Raw genomic sequence first — 25,093 nt, forward strand, 5'->3', positions numbered from 1 at the left:
CTGCAAAACCCTCACTGTGTGGACTTGCTTGGGACCAGCCTTGTCTGCGTCAGCAAATACACATCATTTTTTAACCACAGAAGTGAGAAAAATGCAGGAAATAAGAAATAAATGAATGAATGGCAAAGCAAGTTACTGGATGATGTGCTGTACAGTTTTCTAGCAAGCTTGAATAAGAAAGTATCAGTATCGGTGCTGATACCAATCCAGTATATTGGATCAGTGCTTCACTAGAACATATACTCTAAAAAAGGGAAAACACATGATTCAGACAGACAGCATGAACTCACCAGAAGTCAGTACAGACAGGCTTCTTTATGAAAGTGAAGAGTCGGCTTTGAAGACCTTGCAGACCACTTCAAAGGAGAGGTTGTGAAAGAGAATTTAACAGTGGATAAACCAAAGTGTGTATGTGTGTGTGTTTTAGCTTGTGCACATGTGTGTATGTGAGGGTATTTCAGACACACCCTCGCCTCTGTTCCTGACCTGGCTCAGGCCACTCAGCGGACGAACGCTGCTAGGACACAAACATCTCCGTTCTGATCAGCCAATCAGATGGCTCGTGCAGACACGCAGCCAGCCACTCATGCGTGCGAGTCCCACAGGAGCCATGAATAACCTCAAAGCATCTCCCCTAACAAGATGCACCCCCGAAAGCAAGCCATTTATTAAATATGGGTCAGTCCTTTTCTTGTGTATCCACAGAAGGAACAGGACTGGAGGAGAGAAACAATGCCTCTTTTCTTGTCCATGGCCATTTTGTTTGTGCCCATTTTTGTTTTTCTTTTGCCTCCTTTATCTCTGGCCCTTGTTCATGATTGAACATTCACAATTGATCAGCATTAGGGAAGGGGGTGAACTGACCAGTGGGGAGAAGGACAAATTAGAACAAGCTGGTCAGGCATGCTTCGGTTTATTCAGACAAGAAGATTTATGTGTCCGTGGGAAATTACAGTAACCCTGCCAGAGGTTAAAGGAATACTCCAGTCTTACTAATCCCTATTTACTGCATATGTAGCATAAATTACCATAGACAACATTTATGAGTAATACTATTTGAGAAACACAGTATAGGGGGCCTTTATAATGCCACTGTAAAGTGCTTATTAAGGCTTAACAATACAGTAGTTGGTAATTAGGTGGCTACCTAAATATTATTATTTATTGATTATTAATTACTAAGTATTATTAAGCATTAACTACGGTGAATTTAGGTATTATTAAGCATTAACTAGGGTGAATTAAGTAGTTTTATTTGTGAATTATACATCATAATGTTTTGCACAACATTTTAGGTGTCCATTATTATGCCCTTATTGAGTGTTATCAAGCCAATAACTGGTAATTAACTGTCCATTATAACTTTATTAAGGACTAACTAGAGTGAATTATTTTCCAGAGCACTTGCATTGCTCTTATTAGGAAGTTTGAGTCAATATCAAGACAAGGAATTAGCAAGACTAAGTCAAGGCCAAGGAAAAATATATGTTTGAAATTTCTTTGAAGTCCGGTTCATATGCATTATACAAAATAGATATCATTATAATAAATTAATAAATTATATTAGCCCATCAACCTGACTCAGTTGAACTGTCCGTTTTGAGGTTTGGAAGCAATGATGTATGATGGATAATTGATGATGGATTATTGCCAGTGATGTTTAATTACCATCTACTCACTTGATAAGACATAATCATACTATTATAAGTGTTCTGGAAAATGCTTAATTCATCCTACTTACTGCTTAATAGTAATGTAGTAATAAACAGCTAGTTACTTATCAATTACTGGTTTTGTTAAGGCTTCGTAATTGCATTATAAGGCCATTATAATGTCTCAGTAAAACTAAAGTTTGATGTTTCCTTGTACTTAGTAAAATAACAAAAAATTACAGACACAACACACGTATAACAAAAATAGAGATGATGCAATATCACTTTTTCTTTTGTGATATCAATACTGATACTGATATTATATTTTTTCTTTAAAAACTATGGGGTTATTCTCAAAAACATCATTAAAAACTGGGACCCAAGTTGAGAAAATAAAAAAAAAGATTAAAAATAATTAATAATTAAAAATAAACCTGAATGATTCCATTCATTGTAAACTGATTTGTAGTAACATTATCCAATTTAAGTGACTAAATTCTTATTACCGCAACACAATAAGGTTTGAAAATAAATCTGTAATTTTTTTTTGTTCCCAAATTTTCTTTTCCTAATCTGTATACTATTGTCAGACAAGTATTTTAAAGCTAGTTATGACTATATATATATATATATATATATATATATATATATATATGCCACACATAATTTTGTTGTTACACTTCCTGAGAGTTTACAAGGAAAAAATGATGAAAGAGATTCAACAGTTAAAACGAATACAAACTCAAGCAAAAATTTGTATGAATTATATAAAAATGTTTAATCTGCATGATGATATTATTCATAAGAATTAAAATGCTTTAAAATGAGCTGTTTTTTTAGAAACACTTCACTTAAGATGAGCATCTCAAAAAGGCTAATACTCAAACTAGTCAATCACTCTACTACCCCACAGGAAGAAACACACAGCTAACAACATTACCCCCCCCAAATTTAGTGAGTGCTGTATGAGGCTAGATTTGTTACAGGACTGGATCTGGTTCATTCTTTTTCTTCCCTCTAATATCCGCTCCAGCATTTTCTATTGATATTGGCCCAATACAAGTACCTGGCAGGTATCGGGCCAAAAGAAAGGAACCTGCCAACTGACTTTAGCAACTGCTATTGGCTTCTATTTTAAGTATGTTTTAAGTCAATGAGTTTCTGATCTTTTCTAAATACAAGTAAATGAATGCATGTGCTAATCAGCCACATGCTTCAGGAGCAGCAGATAGAGATTAGGTTGAAAAATGCTGGAGAATTTCTTTAATGCATCTCTGGATGCAAAACCTGTCCTCACTGCCGCCCCTCCCACAATTTATTAACAACACTAGCCACCATTAGTGAACATTGTATACACATTACAGCATGAAAGCAAGCAACCATACACACACTTGCACCCACACATACACATTTTGATTGTTTCACCATCACAAACATTACTTTTAAAACCACCCAAGAGAAAGGATAGGATAGGATCTCTAGGGTCACACCTGAAACGTGGGCAGTTAAGTTTGAAATTTAAAGACACTTTGATCTCTCATTGGATCAGCTTCATAAAAGCAAAAGCAAATAATTTTCTTCCCATGAGCATTATGTGCGCCACTAATGGTCTACAAACAAAGGGGTACAGTTGGAGGATATAATGCAGTACAAACATGCACCATAAAATAGGATCAAACAGTCTGTTAGGTAGCCAGTTCCTTCCTACTGTTAAACAAACAATAGATGATGTAAGTCACTTTAAAACATACCAAAAGCCGGAGAAATATAATTCTTCAATCACAATGTGTTACCCCACTGAACCCTGTGATCATTATTTAGTTATTAACCTTTTAATGCTGAGGCAAACAAGCAGCTATTATTGCCATTTAATCTACTCTCCTCCTTTAATAACTTGCAGATGAATAGAAATATACCTCACAATTCATTTGCCTTTTACTGTTACTTTGATAAAACAAATCAATAATGAGCCCTTAGTGATTTAGCTTTCATTACAAATGTGTTCACACAACCGCTCAGAAACTCACATTCAACAAAAGCAGCATTGTGCTTTATATAATAAGCTTCAATTCTGTTACGTATCACTATGGCCAACATTGACATGCACGCATCCCAATTACTCTTTTAAATGAGTTAAGTCTCTGAATGTATTGCTGTCAGTACTTTAGCAAAGATAGGGTTAATCTTAAGTCTTATTCAGTAACTGTTATAAATTACTCAGTAATTTCTGTGAAACGACAATCTAAGTTATGTAGTAATGAGAGTGAGGAATCAAAGTGTGCGTCCAAATATGGATCCTTAATGTTTAAGGGCTTAAGACAGTTTTGAAAGTTTGCTGAAATCCAACTTTGTTTCTGTTCTCTGAAAGAGGCAGCTTGCTGAAAAAATCATTTTTGTGGTTGGAAGAAAGAACCTCAAACAAAATTCTCAGTGGGTAAGAAGCTGGGTAACACACGCTGTTGTATTAGTAAAGCTGAAATAAAGGACACCCCTGCACCCCTTCACTGCACAAACCAGTGTTCATATCAATAAAACTGTTCAACTAAAAGGCATATAATAATAAGAGGAGCTTTCTTTTCCATTATACATGGCACATCATATATTTCTGCATATACAGTAATGTGCAAAAGCCTTCATTTATTTAATTTCCAGTCAAAATGGCCATTAAGTACAAGTTGTTAATATTTCAGGAGATATTTCTGAGGAGATTAGATAAAAGATAATTCATGTGCATAAGGAAGAGGAAAGTCAAAGGAAAGTAAGTGAAAAAAAAACAGTTTCCAAAACTGAACCTAAAAAAATATTAAAAGAGACAGAGAAGAGGGGACTCCCAACCATGCAAGACCTGGAAGACCACCAAAGCTATCACTATCAGATAAACAGTACTTAAAGCTTTCATCTTTTTGAGAAAGAGGGGAAATCAAGCTCCACTTTTGTTTCAGATCTGAAAAAAATCCACAGGTGTTTCTGTTCATCCTTCCACTTTGAGAAGACAGCTCAGCACTATAAGTGTGAAAGCATGTGCAGCTGACAAGAAGACCTTACTGAGAGAAGATGACAAAAATCAAAACAAAAAAGTGGCTACTGTTCTCAAAACAATGGACTGTCCCCAACATCACTGAATGTGTTTAGAATTATTTGGTTTTAAAGAAACAGAAAATGCAACCAACTTCTAAAACTGAACTTTGGAGGTGTGGAAAAATAGATTTCTTTGAAAAACTAAAAGCAAGTCTCCTGAAAAGGACGGAAGCTGTAATGAAGGCAGGGTTTGGACACACCGAATACTGAAAAAAATCTGTATTGTATTATACTTGAAGCTTCTGTGTAATTTTCTGTACTTGAAGACTGTTTTGGTGGGAAATCAAATAAATGAATGGTGGTCTCTGACTTTTGCACAGTACTGTATGAATCAGAATAGAATTGTTTGTATGCTTATCATGCTCAGAACCGCACACAGAGACACACACACATACTGACCACCCACTCCTCGCTTAAGCAACAGCTGCCCTCTGCATATGATACAAGAGACGGCAAGTACTGTAACGAAGACTCAAACACATACTCACAGAGCACGACTAACATCTGCTCATCCTTCACAATTATGCATTAATGTGTGGAGAGGAAAGAATGGACTGAAAGAGAGAAGAGGAAAGGAGGGAAGCAGGGAGGGAGCGTGTGCACACACACACACACTCACGCACTGAGAAGCGTCAGGAGGTATCTGCATTGATGTATTCATTCAGTGAAGTGTAAGAGGGAAATGAACAGAGAAGAGAGCACGAATTCCCGAACCAATCAAAATAAATCTGATTGATCACAGAGAACGGTAAGAGTGTGAGTCAGAGAGAGAGAGAGAGAGAGAGAGGAAGAGGAAGAGAGAGGATGGAGAGAAGCAGAATGGAGGGAAAACAGAGATTACACAGTGAAAGAGCAATACAAGCACTGTCTGACACAGACAGGGATATTTATAATGTACTCATACTAGCAAAGACGCACCACCCCTAAGCCTGGAGAAGCAAAATAAAAACATGCGTGCTAATCTGAACAGACGATAGAGCTGAAGGATGGAGCTTACTGTCAACAAACGAACCCTCTTGAACCCTCCACACATGCACACACCCTGCGGCTGGACTCTCCTACCTTGTAGCAGGCTCTGGAGGTTGAGCTGAGCCTCCTGGTGCAGCTCCTGCACGCACTCCGGCCTACTCCACGAGCCGAACACATTCACATGCTGTTGCCATGACGATTGGAAGTGGGCCGTTCGCTTGCTCTCCGAGTCCAAGTTGGTGGTGGCTGGCAGAGAGAGAGAGAGAGAGAGAGAGAGAGAGGGAGAAAAGGGGAGGGAGGGACACAGCAAAAGAGGGAGAAAGATGATGAGAGAGGGAGGGCGGACGAGGGAGGAGAGAGAGAAAGATACATAAATAAAAATTTATGACATTTGCATAGCTAATATCAGCAGACGAGGGGCAGGATAATGCTGGATTTTGGCAGAGAGGTAGCAGGATCCGACACGGGCAGCTTCACAATCAAAGGGCTGCATTACTGTAATCAAAATAATTCATTTGTCATGATCGTGATGTGTTTATCTGCAGGGCTGAATAAAAAGATGCAGTTCATTACATTTGAAATTCCAGCATGTTTTCACAGAAATTCTGGCTTCTGGATTCTTGCTTTGCTGTTGGGTAGCGTATCATGACAGGTTCAAAGCCAGACCACTTTTAGTCTTTTGGCCGTTTTTACTTCACTCTCTTGAAATGAAGGTTCCTAAATGATTGCTGGCTTGATTGTGTTTCTTGGAAAAACCCTCTTCACTTTTGCACATGAACATGGTTCATCTTAGATGTTTTTTCCAAGGCATCGCACCAAAGAACGCTTTTTGGCACCTTTGGTTTCAAAAGTCTTAAGCTTGCCTTCATACTGGACGGTTACACAACTGGAATAGTTGAATATGAGAGTGGGTACTGATGAAGATGAGTACTGTGGTGCTATGTTATGTGGAAGACAACTTTAATAGTTAAACCACAAGTGCTCACGTAAACAATAATCATAAAAGTGTAGACGGTAGTGTACTGTTTCACTAACCATGCTATGTCGGCTACAGTTGTGTGAAAGAATAACTGTAAATATCAAATTTACATAATTTTCCCTTTACTCCAAATCAGCCAAGACATGTTTGGTGTCTGAAATTTGCTTATTTAGTTTTTCAGCATTGAAGCTATGAGGCTAATGTTGCTAACAAGTAGCTGAAGCTTATAACTAGGGATATCTGGTCTATATCTGGGGACATTTTTCTGAGCATATCATGAATATCATCAGTATTCAAAGATTTTAAGGGATTAATTGTATGTAAAGCAGCACAGTAAGTAAAAAATATTGAATAAAATCATTGTATTCATAGTTTTTGATATTTGATCTCTAAGTATGGCACTATCAGTTCTTTTTGTCTGTTCCAAATTACCAAACTTAGTTAAAAAACTAAATATCGTAATGTATTTTGTGAATTGTGAAAATGTCTTAAGGTATCATGATATTTTGTTTTTGCCATATTGCCAACCCCTACGTAACACCATCAATTAGCATTGTGCAAACATGCCTAAATCATCACACACTTGTCTCAAAGTCTGTCAAGTTAGATAATCTTGTGTTGCCTTGCTTATGTGGTTTGTGACACTATGACCTGTGTGTCAAACAAAAGGCCTGCGGGCCTGATGTGATACTATCCGGCTGGCAAAAATATTTAATTTTCTATTAATATTAGCCCATTTCACAATCCACTGCACTACAGTCCCCAGCATGCACTGCAGCATAATGTGCGCTCCGACTCTCCTACCCCAACAACAATCTACGGGACAGCTTTTACACCTCAATTCTACACAATTCTATGCAATTCCACACCAGTCATATCACCAAATCTATTTCAGTTCAGCCAATATAAACACGTAACGTTAGCTCAGCAGCTCGGGAATTGAGCCCAAGTCTTAATGAATAGAAACATAATGAACCTGGGGATATTTAAATTTTGAATATTTCAAGTGTCCATGTAATATTTCAGGGTCTACTACAAGTGTCTGTATTTTACTGTTGACGTTTTTGCATATTTTGAATGAACAATGGACAGTTTGGGTTACAGCACAACATTAAAAATGAAATAAAAGTGTTTTTTTCTCTGGCCCACAGATTTGTTGAGATTTTTTAATATGGCCCTTTTACTGGTTGAGTTTGACACCTCTGATCTATGATATAGTGTTATCTATAAAAATGGATAAAAGCACATCAAAGCTAAAAACATTCAAGGCAATCATCTTGAAGTCCCCATTACTTTTACTCCATTATGTTTGCTGCTCTGAAAGATGCAGATTTCAGACACCAGATACAATAAATGTCCAGAGGTATCTAGAGACAACTTCTAATTAGAGAATTCAACTACTTTAAGGTGCACCCACTGCTGAGAGTAGGTTCTGTTGCAAGCACACAGTTTATATAATCTGGATGAAAAAGCAATGACTAATAGAATGGGATGCTCTGCACATAAGTCCACTATGCCCAATGTTAAGCATCAGCTAGATGTGTATAAAGATGCCCTAAACACTGGGCTGTGGAGCTCTGTGTTCTCTGGAGTAATGAAGCTCCAACCAATACCTTTGGCATGAGTTGGAGTAGTGTTCCAGAGCTAATTATCCAACATTAGTACTTGACCTCACTAATAATTTTGTGGCTAAATGCAATCAAATTCTCACAGCAATGTTCCAGCCTTTACAGAAGAATAAAAGCTGTTATTGCAGCAAAGGAGGACAAAGTCTCCATTATAATATTGCTGATTCCAGCATTAGCTGAGCTGGTGTCTACAAACCTTTGGATATATTTGATTTGATACAAGTTTGACAGCATATTAGTAAAAAGTGTGATGTCTTCTATTTACATTAAGGCAAGATTCCCTTATCAATAAACACTCACTTTATAAGAGAAAGACGGAAGAGCGAGAGGGGAAGAGAGAGAAGGCAAAGAGAGAAAGAAAGAAAGGAAGGAAGTTGCTCACTTAGCCCCCAAGAGGTTAGCTGTGTACACTTAATTACAAGTTCAGCACTACTTCTCCAAAGAGAAATTAATAATGCTATTCCCCTCCTTACGTAACTCTGCCTGAATTAGAGGTACAGAGATTGGAAGGATTAGATGGAAAGGCGACCTGTGGGCATGAGTGCAGACACACACAGAGAAACAGCAATGATGGGAACAGCCAAGTTCAGATGGTATGCTGTAGTCTATCTAACAGATACAGTAATCCAATATATCAGGAGATACAACCTCGACAGATAACAGTCCGCTGGAGGTGCCTTGACACTGTAAATACTGAAAAGTGCATCAGGTCATCTATGGAAAATCAACAAGCCAGACAAACGTATATATCTTCTTTGAGATGAAACTGGGGCCTCTTTCACCAAACAGCCAGCTAACTTAAGTTAAAAAGTCAAATATATCCAATAGGATAAGAGGTCAGGGATAGTTATAACAAGAGTCCTTAGATTTGGCTTAGGTTAGCTGAGAAATTCTGCTTTGTGAAACACCATCTTGGTCTTCGACCACAAACACTCAAAGTATCCCAATATAATAGCTCGCCCGTAGGCGAAACCATCCAATCCCTTTTCTCTCAGACAGATGATTCTACTGCACAGGGTCAGGTCACACAGAAGACAAGGACTATGCTCAGCCATGAGATCTTAATCTGTACGGTACTAATGCAGTCCAATTCTACAAGAACATTGAAAGAGAATTCAAAGAGAACTTCTGAGGATGTAAATGAATTATGCAATATCACCATCATATCTTCATCAGTATAATATTGATTTTGCATTTGAGACATAAACATTGAGTCAGACCTTCCTTTTGAGCCCGTGAATGTGACGTTAATACATAAAGCCTTATGGCATAATCCAAAACCCCCCATGAAATCCAAGCTGACACCTCTGACTTTTAAATGATTATTTCAGGCTTTACTGGGAGCCTCACAGCAGTGCACGGATGCCATATTTTAGGATTTTTTTTATCCTGACTCAGTAATGCTTCTTTCAATTTAGCAAAACTCTTACGTGCAACTTACATGCATCTTTGCAAAACAACAGAATTAAAAAGTATTCATAAATGTACAGTGTATTTAACAACTACAAAAGCTAAACTACAATATATTAAGTCTAATGCCACATGGAATAGGGGAGTTTCTCAGTCTATTTGTTCTTGTATGTAAAAGTGGCAGCTGATTGTGATTCCTCAGAAATTGCTCCGATTTTTCCCACTTATGCTGGTTAGGCTGGATGGTTAGGCTGATGCATGTCCTTGTTCAGACTTACACTGGCCTGCTGCCCAGGTATTCATAGATGTGAACCTCTAGAGATAACAGATCTTACATTCATAGCCTTTAAACTGTACACTTTAATTAGAACCTGTGTAGTACATCTCTAACATTTCAATAATTATCAATTTATCTAGTTTAGGTTGCTTTTACTGTGATATATTCCTCTGGTAACTATATTGATAACTTCAAAGAATCAGAAATTTACTTTTTTACTGTTTTTGACAGTTGAACAGCTTAACAGTCTCTCTTACACAATTAAATACATATTTAAACACAGACCAAGCATGCAACACAAACATTTCACATAAATCAGTGGCTTCTATGTCTGTGTTGTCCCTACACCACCAGCAGTCTGTTCTGATGATTTTTGGTTAAAAAGTCTAAAAAAAAACAAAAAAAAACAGAAAGTGAGCAACAAATCATTTTTCACCTTCTCAATATGAACGTCTCCACTAAGGTGATCATCCAAGTGGAAGCCTAAGTATTTTATGCTCATTATAACAGGAACAACTTGTCCACCAAGAATTAAAGGAGGTAGGTAGAGAGGGTATTTTTGAAAAGCATACCCAAACGTCTACATTTCATGGGTAAAGATTTTAAAGGGCAGTGTTTTCTCACATTTGAAATCTGCACGTTTTAATGCTATATTTGGAGATGGGATGTTGCTTTGTTTTGGTAATTTCCGCTGTTGTTGCGATGGAAACAGACCTCCACTGAAAACCAGGCTTTGGTCTTAGTGGGCTTTTCCATTTTTATAAATAAGCAATAAATAAAGCACATTTTAAATAAGAAGGAACTGCAGCTGAGATTTTTACTGTTCAAGACGGAGCTGAGAGAGTGAGAGACATAAGCGCACACACACGCATACATGCATACACACACACACACACACAAAATTAAGTTTTGCTTTCTTCATATTTTTTACATGTTCTTTTTCGTTTTTTCCCTTTTCATCCTTTCAGTTTATTTCAAGTCTCAGTATGATCTAATCCCTAAATGCTAAGACCCTAGGTGGAAGAGACACAACCTCGCAAGTCAAGCCCCCCCCCACACACACACATGTACAGTCACATACATGTTCCGCTTAATTAGCTAAATATATTCACTCTCATTAGCAGCTGATTAACTAGCATGAACTGAGCGGGGGCTCCAGGACATTAAATAAGGCCCAGTGGCTCTGCACCAAAGCCCCTCTCAATGTGACTCTAATCACTGTGAAGGAGAGGCCATTCGAAGGGCTTTTGGCCAAATCCGCAAACTCTGAGGAGGCTGCTACTGCCGCTGCAGCCAGCCACAGATGAGGTTGCAGAGTTTAAAATGATAGTTCAAAAAACAAATTCACACAGTGTTCCCCTTAGCCCAAATACAGGCAATCAGCCAAAACACGTTTGGTATCTTAAGTTTTATTCTTTAGGTTTGCACGGGTGCAATGAGGCTAATGTAGCAAACAAACAAACTCACTTTGTGCAGACTGCATTCCTGAGTCATCACACAGTTACTTCACTATGTGATTTTTGACTGTATGAAATACTGTTGTCTATAATAATGGACAAAGCAACAGCAATAGCAAGACATAGCTGTCTTAAGATATCATTTTACATCGAGACAAACAAGTAATAGATATAAATATACATTTATACACCGATCAGGCATAACATTATGACCACCTCCTTGTTTCTACACTCATTGTCCATTTTATCAGCTCCACTTACTATATAGGTGCACTTTATAGTTCTACAATTACAGACTGTAGTCCATCTGTTTCTCTGCATACTTTGTTAGCCCCCTTTTACCCTGTTCTTCAGTGGTCAGGACCCCCATGGACCCTCACAGAGCAGGTACTATTTGGATGGTGGATTATTCTCAGTACTGCAGTAATACTGATGTGGTGGTGTGTGTTGCACTGGTCTGAGTGGATCAGACACAGCAGAGCTACTGGAGTTTTTAAACACCTCAGTGTCACTGCTGGACTGAGTACAGTCCACCAACCAAAAATATCCAGCCAACAGCGTCCTGTGGGCAGCGTTCTGTGACCACTGAGGAAGGACTAGAGGACGGCAAACACAAACTGTGCAGCAGCAGATGAGCTATCGTCTCTGACTTTACATCTACAAGGTGGACTGACAAGGTAGGAGTGTCTAATAGAGTGGACAGTGAGTGGACACAGTGTTTAAAAACTCCAGCAACACTGCTGTGTCTGATCCACTCGTACCAGCACAACACACACTAACACACCACCACCATGTCAGTGTGACTGCAGTGCTAAGAATGATCCACCACCTAAATAGTACCTGCTCTGTGAGGGTCCATGGAGGTCCTGACCACTGAAGAACAGGAGGCTAAAAAAGTATGCAGAGAAACAGATGGACTACAGTCTGTAATTATAGAACCACAAAGTGCACCTATGTAGTAAGTGGATCCATATATCAGTTAATGTAACATGATTTTATTCCAAGCAATTTAACATTTCCTCACTTTACAATAAATACAAATACATAAATAAATGCATTGTGACTTTATATCTGTCTGTGTGTTAACCGTTTTCAAAGCTCTCCTCGAGGAAGAGAAGTATTTACAGTTACCATCCAATACCTGCTTCAGCAAATCAGTCCTCCCTTAAACTAAACCATGTGTGCTGATGGAATTGACCAAAATCCATGTAATGACTGGAGTTCACAAAGAAGTCTGAAACTAAACCTGTGCTCTTTTAATTATATTCTTCTAACCAACAAAAACTTTATGAAAACAAGAAATTATTGTTACTTTTTTTACTGTATGTGTATGAGCCTCGTTTCACTGCCCACATTCAGTCTAAGGGAAAACTGTGTGCATTTTATTTTTGGTTGAACCATCACTTTACTTTTTAGCATTTCCATCATGATTGTTAAAGGTTTGATGGAAAGGGAGCCCTGGATCAGCACACAAGAAAACTTTCAACCAAGAAGACTCTTAGACAGAATATCACAACAAATACAAACTATGTAAATCTCACCCTGTCAAGTTCCCTTCAGAATGGAGAGAAATACCTTCACTCCTTTGAAAACCAGCAGGAGCATGAAGAGAAAAAGTGAACTTGAGGCAGGCACATCAACAGCATTATTTCAGGACTACAAAAACAGCAGAACTTCTGTGGGCGGCTGCTGTTGACAACAGGTATGGGTAGAGACGAAGAAGTTCTCTCTTTATTTATTTCTTTTGTTTCATTTGTTTGTTCTTTGGACACGTATCCCTTCAAGCCCAACTGGTGTGAAGTTTTACCGAACACAAGGGTTGACTAGTGCAACAAAGAAGTTGGCTAAACAGTAGCTACCCTGCGGAACAATCGAGTGTGTGTTCAAAAGGCCAAATTTCACGTTGTTTGTTTAATATTTTGTGTGGTTGCCAGCCAGGGCTGTGTCCAGAGGGTAAATCTAACCTGTGTCTCAGCCCATAGCGCATGCAGTAAGCTCAGTCTGGAGAAAACGTCACAAACACACATGTGGAAAGGAATGTGCAGCTGGCGGGCCACAAGAGATGTTCCCTAATGAAAGACACACACACAGCAGGACTGCAAGAAATGGACAAAGTAGTAGTATTGCATTTATACTGCTACATATATTCTTTACAATACTAAAATGCTTTAGTGAATCAATATTGTGACATAGCTAAAGATGGGCCTGCATTGTTTTAACCAAAATAATTGACATTACATGAATACTTTAATCATCATACCCACAACACTCATCTGGAACAGTGACAGGTCAGTGTGATCACAGCACCCAGTAAAATACACTGTGATTGTGTGGCTGAAGGGCTCATTTGCATATTTCAGTCTTTTACAATATCAGCAATTTCCCAATAACAATAAAAGGGTCCGTAACCTACAGTCTTCCTGATATTTTTTTTATTTCATAATGTTTGAGTGAGTTTATGTAGCAAAAACAACTGTAGTTCATCTGTACATGACCAATTTCCATGCTCTCTTTACCCCTTAGAATTAAACAGGCTGTTTTTGTTATTGTGCCTTTAAAGACATTATAATAAAACATTTATAGATAAAAGACCTCTGTTCAGATTGGCTGCCCTCTACTGTGCCTCGTTTAAAAAGCAGACAATGGTGAAATACTGTAATAAGTGAATGGGTGTGGCTAAACAGCTGTAGACTGAATAGATGGATGTATTTAGTATGTTGGTTTTGTGCGACATCACAAAACACAGTTTATTTAAGGGCCGTTTGCAAATTATTTTCCATATATGGACTGATAAACTTTAGATATTGAATCAAACTTTTTATTAAAGAAATAAGGAAAATTTGTTTTTCTGTGATAACAAACAATATATAGTGCAGCCCTAATACAAAGATGCACGCAGGGTAAAGCCAAAAGGTAACATGGCAAGGGAGTATTGGGAGAACAGGGAATTGGGACGCTTTAAGAATAATACAGCTTCCTGTGCTTTTTTAGTGTTGTTTCAGGTGAGGTCGCTCTGTGACAGGCCTTTGTGTGAAGCCTTCACTGTTACCCAAGATGACTTTTCACTTCGCACTTTACACAGTGCATGTATCATCCATAGAAACTTCTAGAAGATAGCTTAAGAAGATCCCACACAGCATGAGCAAAAATATGCTTGAGAGGGTAGAGTGCTGTCTGTCAAGCTTTCTCATGTAGAGACTTCAGCTTGCTGGCATTCACACACACACACACGCTCACGCAGACACACATGCTGAGGCATCAAAGTGTGCTTTTGAGCCGTGATCGCAAGGAGAGAACTGCCAAAAGCAATTACTTTCAGAAGGTAATTGTAGTGACAAGAATTCCAATTCAGACTCCCCCACATGGTCCCCAACATTCTCCCACTACTCTTCACTCTCTCTTTCCTCTCTCTCTCTCTACTTCTCTCTCTCTCTACCGCTCTCGCTCTTTCCTTCCACTGATGTGTGAGATTGAAGCCTTTCCACTCAGTGAAGCAAAGGCAGCACCTGATGGGTTTTTACGTGGTGCAGATATAGAGGCCAGCGGCACTGATCGGATGGTGATAAGAGCTTTTTACACCGAGGTGGTCAGGAAGATCTCACGATTGCAAATGTGCATAAATGTGCACTGACAGCTTTGTACAAAATTAGAATTCTTGAGAATTCATGCTTTGTACAGTTTTATATTAACTGTCTAGAGACTGAGTTAACTGATATTCATTAAATGTCAACTAACTAAAACTTGAAATCACAATATCATATTTGATATTTTGCTGTGAACATGCATACTCACTTCGTACAGTGGTGATGCAGATAGGGTTGCCACCTGTACAGGATTTTCCTGGATCATCCAGGTTTTTGGTTGCCTGTCCAGGAAAATTCCATTCCACAAAGTGTCCAAGAATCCAAGTATTTTCATGTGTTAGTATTTCTTCTGAAGTTCATAGTGCTTCTTATTATTCAGTCAAACCATTTATATTCAATAAATGGGTTCTATTAGTTCAGATTACCCTCAACGTAGGGACAAGTATTTTGGAAAGGTATACTGCTCATAGAGACAAAATTGTAATATCACGATTCTTCAAAAGGTTTTAACAAAACATAATATTAATTTATTAATAAAATATTTCTTGATAAATTTGATAAGTAAACGTATAGACTAGAAGATACAAAGTAATGCTACATTTAAAAAAAAAATTTAATCAAGAACCAATAATGTTGTGATTTATATTTAACATTTCACATCCTACAAAACATGACAACTTTCTGTCTTTGGAATCAGACATGCAGTTGTGTTTTCAAGTACTAAAGATATCAATAATATGCTTTGCGGTGGGCTATTGTAATTTTTTTTCACTTGCTAGCTTGCTAATATCACTGGGCTAATGCAGAAAGAAGTCAAATAGCTAACATTACTGCTAAGCTTAATATCTTACTGAAGTCATTTAACTTTGCTGTCTGCAAATCATACTTACAATGGAAAGCATTGACTACTTGAACATCAGACATGATTCCTCACACAAGAAGGACAACAGGCTCAAAGGTAGCTACCAAGCTAGCTGGATACCTTATCAAAATTTGACTCCTTTTCTCTGGCTAAGAGCTCATAATTTGTCTCTTGTGTCCATTTTGTACAGGATATAGATGGAACTGCCTGCTGCTTTGGATATAGTGGATATAGTAATTTGTACATTAATAAATATACGTAATTTTCTGTTGTCAATTAATATGCTTCTGTATAGGCACCACAGTGCACTCCTGTGCCTCAACTGAATTATGTCTTTGATCAAGAAAAATGTTATCTTGTTCTGTGACCAGTCAAGGTACCAAGCATAGATTTGTTGTATTAGGTTATATGTCAGTGGCTATACGTCAAACGATGGGGATGAAAGATTCAATGCTGTATTGCATTGCTTGACCAAGTGCTATTTTTAAGCCAGCATGCGCCTGGCATTCTTTCTTTAGGCAACTCTCTAAAAGCAGAGATTTTGGAGAGTGGGGAAACTCTGATGTAAGTGTGAAGCCAACACTGACAGTGTCCAGATTCACACCCTACATGGACACACATTCGTGGAAACAAGGCATATTTTTCCACTTTGTTACGTCTTCTTCTCCATGGTTACTGTATCTACAGCAGCAAGGACCCATGAGACATGATAATTTGATCAGAGAGGAGGAGACAGACAGAAACAGAGAGAGAGAGAAAGGGAGCTAGAGAGAGAACTAGTTTGAAATAAATTTCTTTATATAGTCTCATAAGAATTTGTATGATAAATATGATGTGTTTAACGTAAATTTCAATCAAAACTAAATACTGCCGCGTCTTCCACAGGCTGCAATGCCGTGAGGAGTTTAGGGGGTGTTGCCACACAAAGTGGCTCTAGGGGGGCGCCATGCTCCCGGTTAAAAAGGTTGCTGTTGTTGCGGAGGTTGTTGTTGTTGTTGTTAAAGTAATTGTGTTTATCGGAGTAATTGTGTCCGAGGAGAGAAGGTTTTAAAATGTAATTAGTGGTTAGAAGTGTCTGCCCTCTTTGTATGTTGTGTCCTCCAGCTGTGTTTAGTGTTGGGGTAGCACTGGGCTGGGCATTTCTTGCTGTCTGTTAAAGTGTCTGTTCAAAATAAAAGAGCATTTCTCTGTATGCACAATGTTTTCTGTGTCTTCATATACGCCACAATAAAAACATATTTGGTTCAAAAACCAAATACTATTGACCACTGGCAAAACTCTGAGAAAGTCCCTTCTCCCTTAGTTACTGCTGCTATGCCCGTCAGATTTTCAGTTCAGGCAGGTGTGTAGCTAGAACTTTTTGAATGGGGTGGGCAGGTATAACCCAAAGATTTTACTGGGGTGGCACCCTGCTAGAAAAAAATAAATAAAACACCTTAACTGTTACTCCTTACTGTTTTAACTCTCTGCTTAACTAAATCTGTCCATTACTTACACATGAATGTAATGTATTTTAGTCATTCATGAGAAAATAATGTAGTTGAATCAAGGTTAATTAAATGCAGCACTTTTTTTTCAGAGCACAACGTTAATATTGATTAAGTTAAGTCAAGTTGTCATTCCTCAATATAACTTACATACACTGGAATGAAATGGAATGAAATCTTCAGGCTCCAAAGTGCAACACACACCAGCAGCACATACAACAGGACTACATAGAGTGCAGATACACAACAATGTGAAAAGAGACAGGCCATAGAAGTTAATAATTTAGGCTGTTATATGAGTCTAATGATTGGAAAGCTACCCAGACAGCACTGTAAAAGGTAACCTACAACACATTCATGCATTCAACTCTACATAGAAATTAGTTGGCATGATAAACGATTACAGCCGACTAATTTTTGATAGTTTACTCATCTTACCATAGGTGTAGCCTACTTTATAATGTAGCTCACAGAGCAGCATTGCTAAGGGTACCCGCTGCGCATGCAGTCCCTGGCTTACTCGGCTTCCTAGCCTATTAGCAGTCCTATTTAATCTGACTGATTTATTAAGCTAACTGTTAATAGCCAAGTAAAGAAAAGCTAACTAGTTAGCTAACTGGTGACATTTTTTTAAAATTATTGTTAGACATCATATTAAAATGATTTTAAGCAAATACAGTAACCTCAATTAGGTTCAGTTTACCTTAGAGCCTGTTAATAGCTTTGACACTAAGCTGTGAGGCTGGCGTTCTGCATACTTTATTCTAAAATTGGTTCAGGAATGAAGTAAGAACACCACCACCCTCCAGATGATCAGGATAGTGTCTTTGAATTACATATTACTCAGTAGCACCTTTTTTTACATTTTAAGTCTGATATTTCTAACTAATTTACTGCAGTGATTGGGAGTCGATTTCAAAAGAGTCGACTCCAACACATCTGGCAGTGGGGGTGAACTCTTGAGCTGAAATGTCTGGTCTCGACTCCTCAACTCTGTTGATTCTGTGTTTTTTCACAGTAACTGGCTCAAGGGACATTTTGATGGAGGCATGTATAATGCAGGAAAGAGTTTCAGTAGCACAAGTTTTTTAATTACCAGAAGGTTTAATTACCTTTATGATATGCCAACACTCCTCACCAGCTGCTGTAAGCACAAACTCTGGTCATAAAAACATTTTTGATACATCTGCCTCTAAACTGCATAGCTGTGCACACTAACTCAACCTACGGAAAACCAAACTCTTCATTTCCTGCATAATTTGGGTTGCAATGAGGAAGGATTATACTTGTACAAGGAAAGAAAAATGACAGTATTTTTTTCACAGAATGTTGTGGAAAAGGGGGAAAAGCAGAATAAAATAACATTCAACTGCTCTGGAATAAACTTTTTTCTTTAAATGTAATTAACTGGTTAATAATGGTTCACTTTCAAAGAATCAAGACTAATGAATTTTTCCGTACATCATTCAAAGTTTCCTCCTGTCCTGTAGTCTGATCGAGCTCGAGCTCCCTTCAGCAGCCTCATTATGTGAAACAGGCTAACTGACAATGAGATGTGTTCAAACATTTGTCAGTTGTAATCAAGATACCTGATAATCTATGAGTTTTCATCATATCACTATAATTTGTAGCTACTCACAAACAAAATCTGGTGCTGTTTTGGTTCAAATTGAATGGTGTCAAGGAGTCAACTCCATTGACTCCAGCAGCAGCAGTCAAGATCCAGTGTCTAACTGTAAGCACTGTTCTCTCTGCAGGTTTGTTGCAATAAAGAAGAGCTAGACATATACAAGAAAAGAAAATAAAAAAAAATTTTTGTCAGTGATTTTCCTTCGTTTGATGTAAACAAGAAACATTTAGAGACAACTGTGAACTGTGGCTGAGAGCAGTGTCAATAAATTTTGCAAATGGTCAATACCTGCTATATAAGGCTATCACAGACAAACGCAGCTTCTGTTCCAACAGGACAGTAATATTTGCTACTAACAGATGGCATACCGAGTGTGTGTGAGGCAGTAATGTGTTTGCATGCTCCTCAGCGCTCCTAACTCCCAGCAGTGCTGACTAGAGTCACTCCTGCTTCCTCCAACACAACAACCCCTCCCGGGTCACTTCCCTCCGTGTGTGTGTACGCGTATGTGAGTGTGGCATAACACTGAGTGACAGAAACACACAGATTGTGCGTGAAAGTGTGTCTGTGTGTCAGTATGTCTCTCACACCCACACACATGCACAAAACATACTGTGTATGCATGAAGGAAGTGTCTGGAGGCCACAGGGAGGAAGTTGAGGTGATGGCCTTTTAGGGGTTAAACACTACCCACCCTGTTCTACTCCTCCTCATCACACACGTCCCCATCACCCCTTTCTGTTGTCTCCTCCACCCATCCTGCTCCCTGTGCAGATTCCAGCCTTCATAACATCGGCCTACTAGTGATTCAGTTCAATTGAGTTCAGCAAAATGATTCACTTGAACTATTTCAATGAATCGAACATCTGACTCTTTGGTTCACAATTCAAGTCAATAGCTAGCTGATTTGATATGTACAGGCAGAAAGCTGTGGGACTTGCCTATTTAGAGGGTGATCTACTATTAACTAGCAAGCGTGGTGCTGCTAGCAAAAAACAAGCTAAACTAAAACGATTTTGTTGATGTCATGATCATTTTGATCTGTGAAAGCATACAGTTGAGGGTGACTACAGCCACTTATCTCTGTCACTCATGGCCTGCCTTTCTTCTAATCTGATTGGTCACAGAAAACTCTCTTGTGATGTAGGCTACTTGAGTATTTTGAATTGAATGTTTTTCAACACTAGGCCTGGAGTATAAAAAAACAGCTTGCAAAACATTAAAACAGTCAAAAAAACTGCCCTGGTCAGCACAAAAATCTGTACCCTCCCAATAATCTCTATACATAACAATATTCGGTACAGCAAAATTACAACTGGGGACTAAAGTCACTATGTCTACTCAATAATGGACTCAGTAAGGTTGTTATACAGTGACATTTATGTTATAATTGCACAATGTTACATTTTGAAATACCATCAGTAAAATTGTCTCAAAGGTCATCAACCAATAACACGATACTGTGCAGTGCTTACTTGAACGTGTGAATTAATTTGACCGGTTTATCAGAAAGAACTGGTTCAAAAAATTACTCCTCCATGAGCCAAACATAAGCATGACATAAACAAGGCACGATAAAAGAGATTAGCAGCGCAATCTCCACTATACCCGTCCTTACTATTGGATTACTGTCTACAAACTCCGGTATGTGTTTTGCCCAGGTAATAAAGCATTTATAACCCTGATAGCGAAGGCTTTAATAACCTTTTTTAATCTATTTTTTAAGGCCTCGCAGAAATGTTTAACCTGCTGTATTGACTTTACATCTAATAAGGCAAAACAAGCAGATCTTTTTATAAAACCACTCATTAACGTGGCTAAAACCTACCACATTTCCACTGAGATGCTAAAATGAACCAGTCTTTTAATCCCAGCCTACACGACTAAGCAAGCAAATGGGCCCCACGTGCCTTGTGAACAGTGCTAGGTGTTAAAAGAGCCTTTTAAGAGCTTTTCCTCGTATTACAGCAGTGTTTAGCGATGAGTCAGGAGCGCTGGGAGACGTCTCGCTGTTGAAAGCTCGGTGATGCTGCTGCGGGATCAGAACACACAAAGGAGAAGTGGAGTAGCATGTCTCTAACAGGTCCTCTTCTCTAGGGACACTTTCTCTAATGGGAGATGACAAAAAGCAATGCTCTCTGAAACACCTGTCATGTACTTGAATTTACTTAAAGGCTAACGCCTGGATGCGAATGTGTGTGTGTCTAAAACAATTACACAGATAAAATCACTTGAAAAAATAACGCCACAAGCTACTGTCAGTAAAAAAGAACGCAGGCCTCACATTACAGCCCAGAATAAACAGACTGTGTTTACTACACTTCAGTGAGCATAACTTTATAATCAGAAAGTTACTGTATTAAAGGTTCACTGCTCGGACACAGTGCGCAGAGATGGTCTCAGTCTGTACATTTTTTTCCATGCTAATTTTGGCTCCTGGCACTATCTGATGTGGTAGAGCGAATTAGCGACTAATTCAAGCGAAGAAAAGGCCTAAATCTGACAAAATGCAACTTAAAGAACATTTGGCAGCACAAACGCCCGCACAGACGTACACTTTAAACGTCGGCCACAAAGCCACAATCAGGCACAGACTTGCCAGACCGTGAGTTGGCGGAGAAGTAGGAAGGGAAGCGCAATCCTTCAAAGGAAAACAGTGACCTCATGCTACAAATGAAGAGAACAATCGTCTGATTTCCCTTCTTATGCATGCTTGGTACTGGCTCATTTATTAGTACCCATATTAGGGCACATTGCTGCTCCATTCTGTTACTTATTTCAATGGCAGCCATCCCGGAAATATATTTGTGATCCAGGAGTCTAAAGAATGTTTGTAAACACCAGAAACAGAAATCCTCACATGGCATTAAAAAAAACCTGTTGCTATCAAACTTTTCGTGCATCAAAGGAGAAAACGGCAGGGGTGTCCAATCTTACCTACAAAGAGCCAATGTGACTGCAGGTTTTCATTCCAAACAAGCAGAAGCACCCTTGATTCCACTTGTTCAATCAGTTGGTCTCAGTCTTTAAGCAATTGATCGCAGGTGCATCTGCTTTGTTGGAATGAAAACCTGCAACCACTCCTGGATAAGACTGGACACCCCTGTACTGTGGTGCAAGCAAGATTCTCTGTGAGGAGCACAGTTAGGTGTAAAATGTCAGTCACAAGCAAGCACTTGTCTATTCATTGGCCATACAATGGTTTCTTACTGGCCTTCTACACAAGATTCATTGGCTCAGAGCTACAGAATCATCTCATCTAGTATGACTTACGTTATGGTCAGTATAGTCATTCCTTTAGTTTCTAAAGCATCTACTAAAAAGTTCCACTTTGGATCTTTTAGTTAGAAAGTCGCAGCCAGTGTGTTTCATGTCCATATGTAAAACTCCATATGTAAAAGGTGGAGGTCTTCAACTGTAGGCCCTGAATCCAGTTTCTGGTGCTAGATTTTGTAATCGCTTAATCCTTAAAAAAAAGTGGGTACATAAATCGTTCTTTGCTGGGTTAAATGGTTCTTCCTTATGATGGAAAATGTGACCTTTATGGAAAAGACCTTTTAAAAATAGTTATATATAGCACCAACAAGGGTTCCACTATTGTTAAACATCATAGAACCTTTTTTGGTACAATGTAGAAACCTTTTTTGCCACATAGTTACACTAATAATTAACTTCAATTAGCTCAATTAACTTCTAATAATTCAGGGCTGGAAACTGGATTCAAGACCCAGAACGACAAACCTCCACTATGGTATCAGTAAAGGTCATCAATAACAATGACAGAAGCTGGAATATCTACTGATAAATACAAAAGACATTAAAAGTTTGTAAAAAAGACACTGTTGGACTTCTGTGAATTGCTAACCTATAACTAGCTAGCTGGTGATTTAAGTAGCAGTTGTCTGCTCATGATCAAACAGATTCAACTCCACTCCATTTGAGGAAAGCTCAGTTTTCCCAGATTAAGGTTTACTGTGAATCTCATGGAAACGATCACTGTGTCTAAAAGCAGAAAGCAGAAGATCTAAGCAAAAGAAAAACATATATGTGAAATTCAGGGCTGTGCCAATGCGATGGAAAAAAATCACATGGAAAAGGTTGTATTTGATACAAAAATCAGTCAGAGAACTAGGCCATGAGTCCACTTGGCAGTTCAGAGTGTTGTGACTGGCTCTACTTTCCTCCTCTCACTGCTGTTGACACAAAGCTTCTAGAACAATCCCTCAGGAAGGCACCATCATGATGTCATCTTTTGCAGACTACCTGCCAGGGTCTGGTTTGCTTTGGCTCTGCTTCATATAGTATTTAACCTGACTCGCTGACTCACAGATTCCTTAAAGACTACATTATTCACAGGTTCTTTAAACTTTAAAAAGGTTCTTCACACTTGCACATCTCATATATAAAAATGGCATTTTGTAGAACCATCTATTGGAAGGTTCTTTAGTGAACCAAACATGGTTTCTCTATGGCACCACTCCAAAGAACCCTTGTTTTTAAGATTTTTATTTTTTTCAAGAATGTGTGCTGCATCTGTAGACTGAGTTGTCACTTTATTAATGCCTTAAATGTCCAGGGCCCACCGTTGGGCCCCAATGTTGTATTACACACTTCTATAACATAAGTACAAAGTGACAGAGGAATCAACCAATCACATCTAGATTTCCAATACATGGGAGTGATTTCGGGAAGTCTTAGACACATGACTGACTGTGAATATGAGTGGTGTCCCGACAAGTGAGTTTCAGTCAATTATTAGAAATGGAAAACAGCAGAAGCTCTGTGCCAGACACTTTACAGAAGAAATCACTGTAAATGGTCATTGAGTGTCAGGACAAGGTGGATTTAGTTAACCCCTTAAAATCCCAGGCTTATTGCATATTAAAGCTTATTATTCAGTAACTACAGGGACTTCAATGCAAACTGGTTGAGCTATTTTTCTTTGGTCATTGGTTAATCAGAAACGTTAGGCCTTCGGTCCAGCTCCTAAAGTCCTGATCAATGGGAGAGCTTGGCTGTATCTACCTAGATACCACAGAGGTAAACAGTCTTGACTGGAGAATCTAACTCTTTTGTTCCCAACCAAAGCTTAACAAAGAATTATGAGTATTACAACAACATTTGCAAAGTTTAAAACAACAAAGAATTCATGAGGCCTTTTCTGAAAGCTTAGAAGGCTATAAGCGTTCCCTACTGGAATAAATACACCAAGCAGTCGGATTATTAGGTGCATCTAATATTCATTTTCCCTGTATAAACTCTCTATATCCATAATCCCTGCATAAACAAGCACTATGAGGTGTTTGTGTGTGTGTGTATGTGTGTGTATGCTCTACATGCATTACATGAAGCGCATTGTGGATACTGGACAACCTGTGTCAACACACACTCAATGACTAATGCAGTATAAAATGCTCACCCAACCGAGAGAACCAAATTTAGACCTGCTAACACACTCACACGCAACAAGAAGATTATAGAGGAGAAAACTGTGAAAAGGGGTTTAAACAGATGCTTTATCACCATAGGTGATAAAAAAGAGAGTTCACAGCTCATAACCAAAGAGCAACACTGAGAAATAAATCTTCAAAAGTTTCTTTGATACACAAAAGTTCAAACTTAAAGATTCAAAGCTATGAGGAAAACTTATAAAATGGATTATGACCAAAGTAAAAACACATCCACAATAATATTACTTTCTGATGTGATCATGCACACACACACACCCACACACACACACACACACACAAACACACAATGCAAACACACAGAGTGGGAAGAGAGAGCAATTCCTTTAGATAACTTCCAGGGCTCATTGTTTTTACATCAACCCTCACAGGAAACAACACTTCATGCACTTCCTGTCATGCAGCGCACACTGTGTGATGACTGTGTGGATGAATGAGTGAAGCTGGAGGGGTGGATGTCAGGGGAACTGAGCGTTTTTAGCCCCTGTAGCCCAGAGGCAATCTCTTGTTGGTGGGCAAACAGAACTAAGGACAAGCTCTTTAATCCATAGCTAAGTTCCAAAAGCTAGCTTAGGTCATCGAAGGCTGTTACAATCAGAAAGATCCTTCGAA

General features: G+C 38.6%; 1 protein-coding gene across 1 annotated transcript in view; it reads right to left on the minus strand.

Moving 5' to 3' along the window:
* Window positions 1–25,093, minus strand: part of nhsl2 (NHS-like 2) — a 111,878-nt gene that overhangs the window by 16,072 nt on the left and 70,713 nt on the right. Inside the window, 1 exon segment of the mRNA XM_036596106.1 lies at window positions 5,793–5,945. Coding sequence (XP_036451999.1) covers window positions 5,793–5,945 — 153 coding nt within the window.

This window comes from Colossoma macropomum, unplaced genomic scaffold (genome assembly GCF_904425465.1).
Source record: "Colossoma macropomum unplaced genomic scaffold, Colossoma_macropomum, whole genome shotgun sequence".
Classification (NCBI taxonomy): domain Eukaryota; kingdom Metazoa; phylum Chordata; class Actinopteri; order Characiformes; family Serrasalmidae; genus Colossoma; species Colossoma macropomum.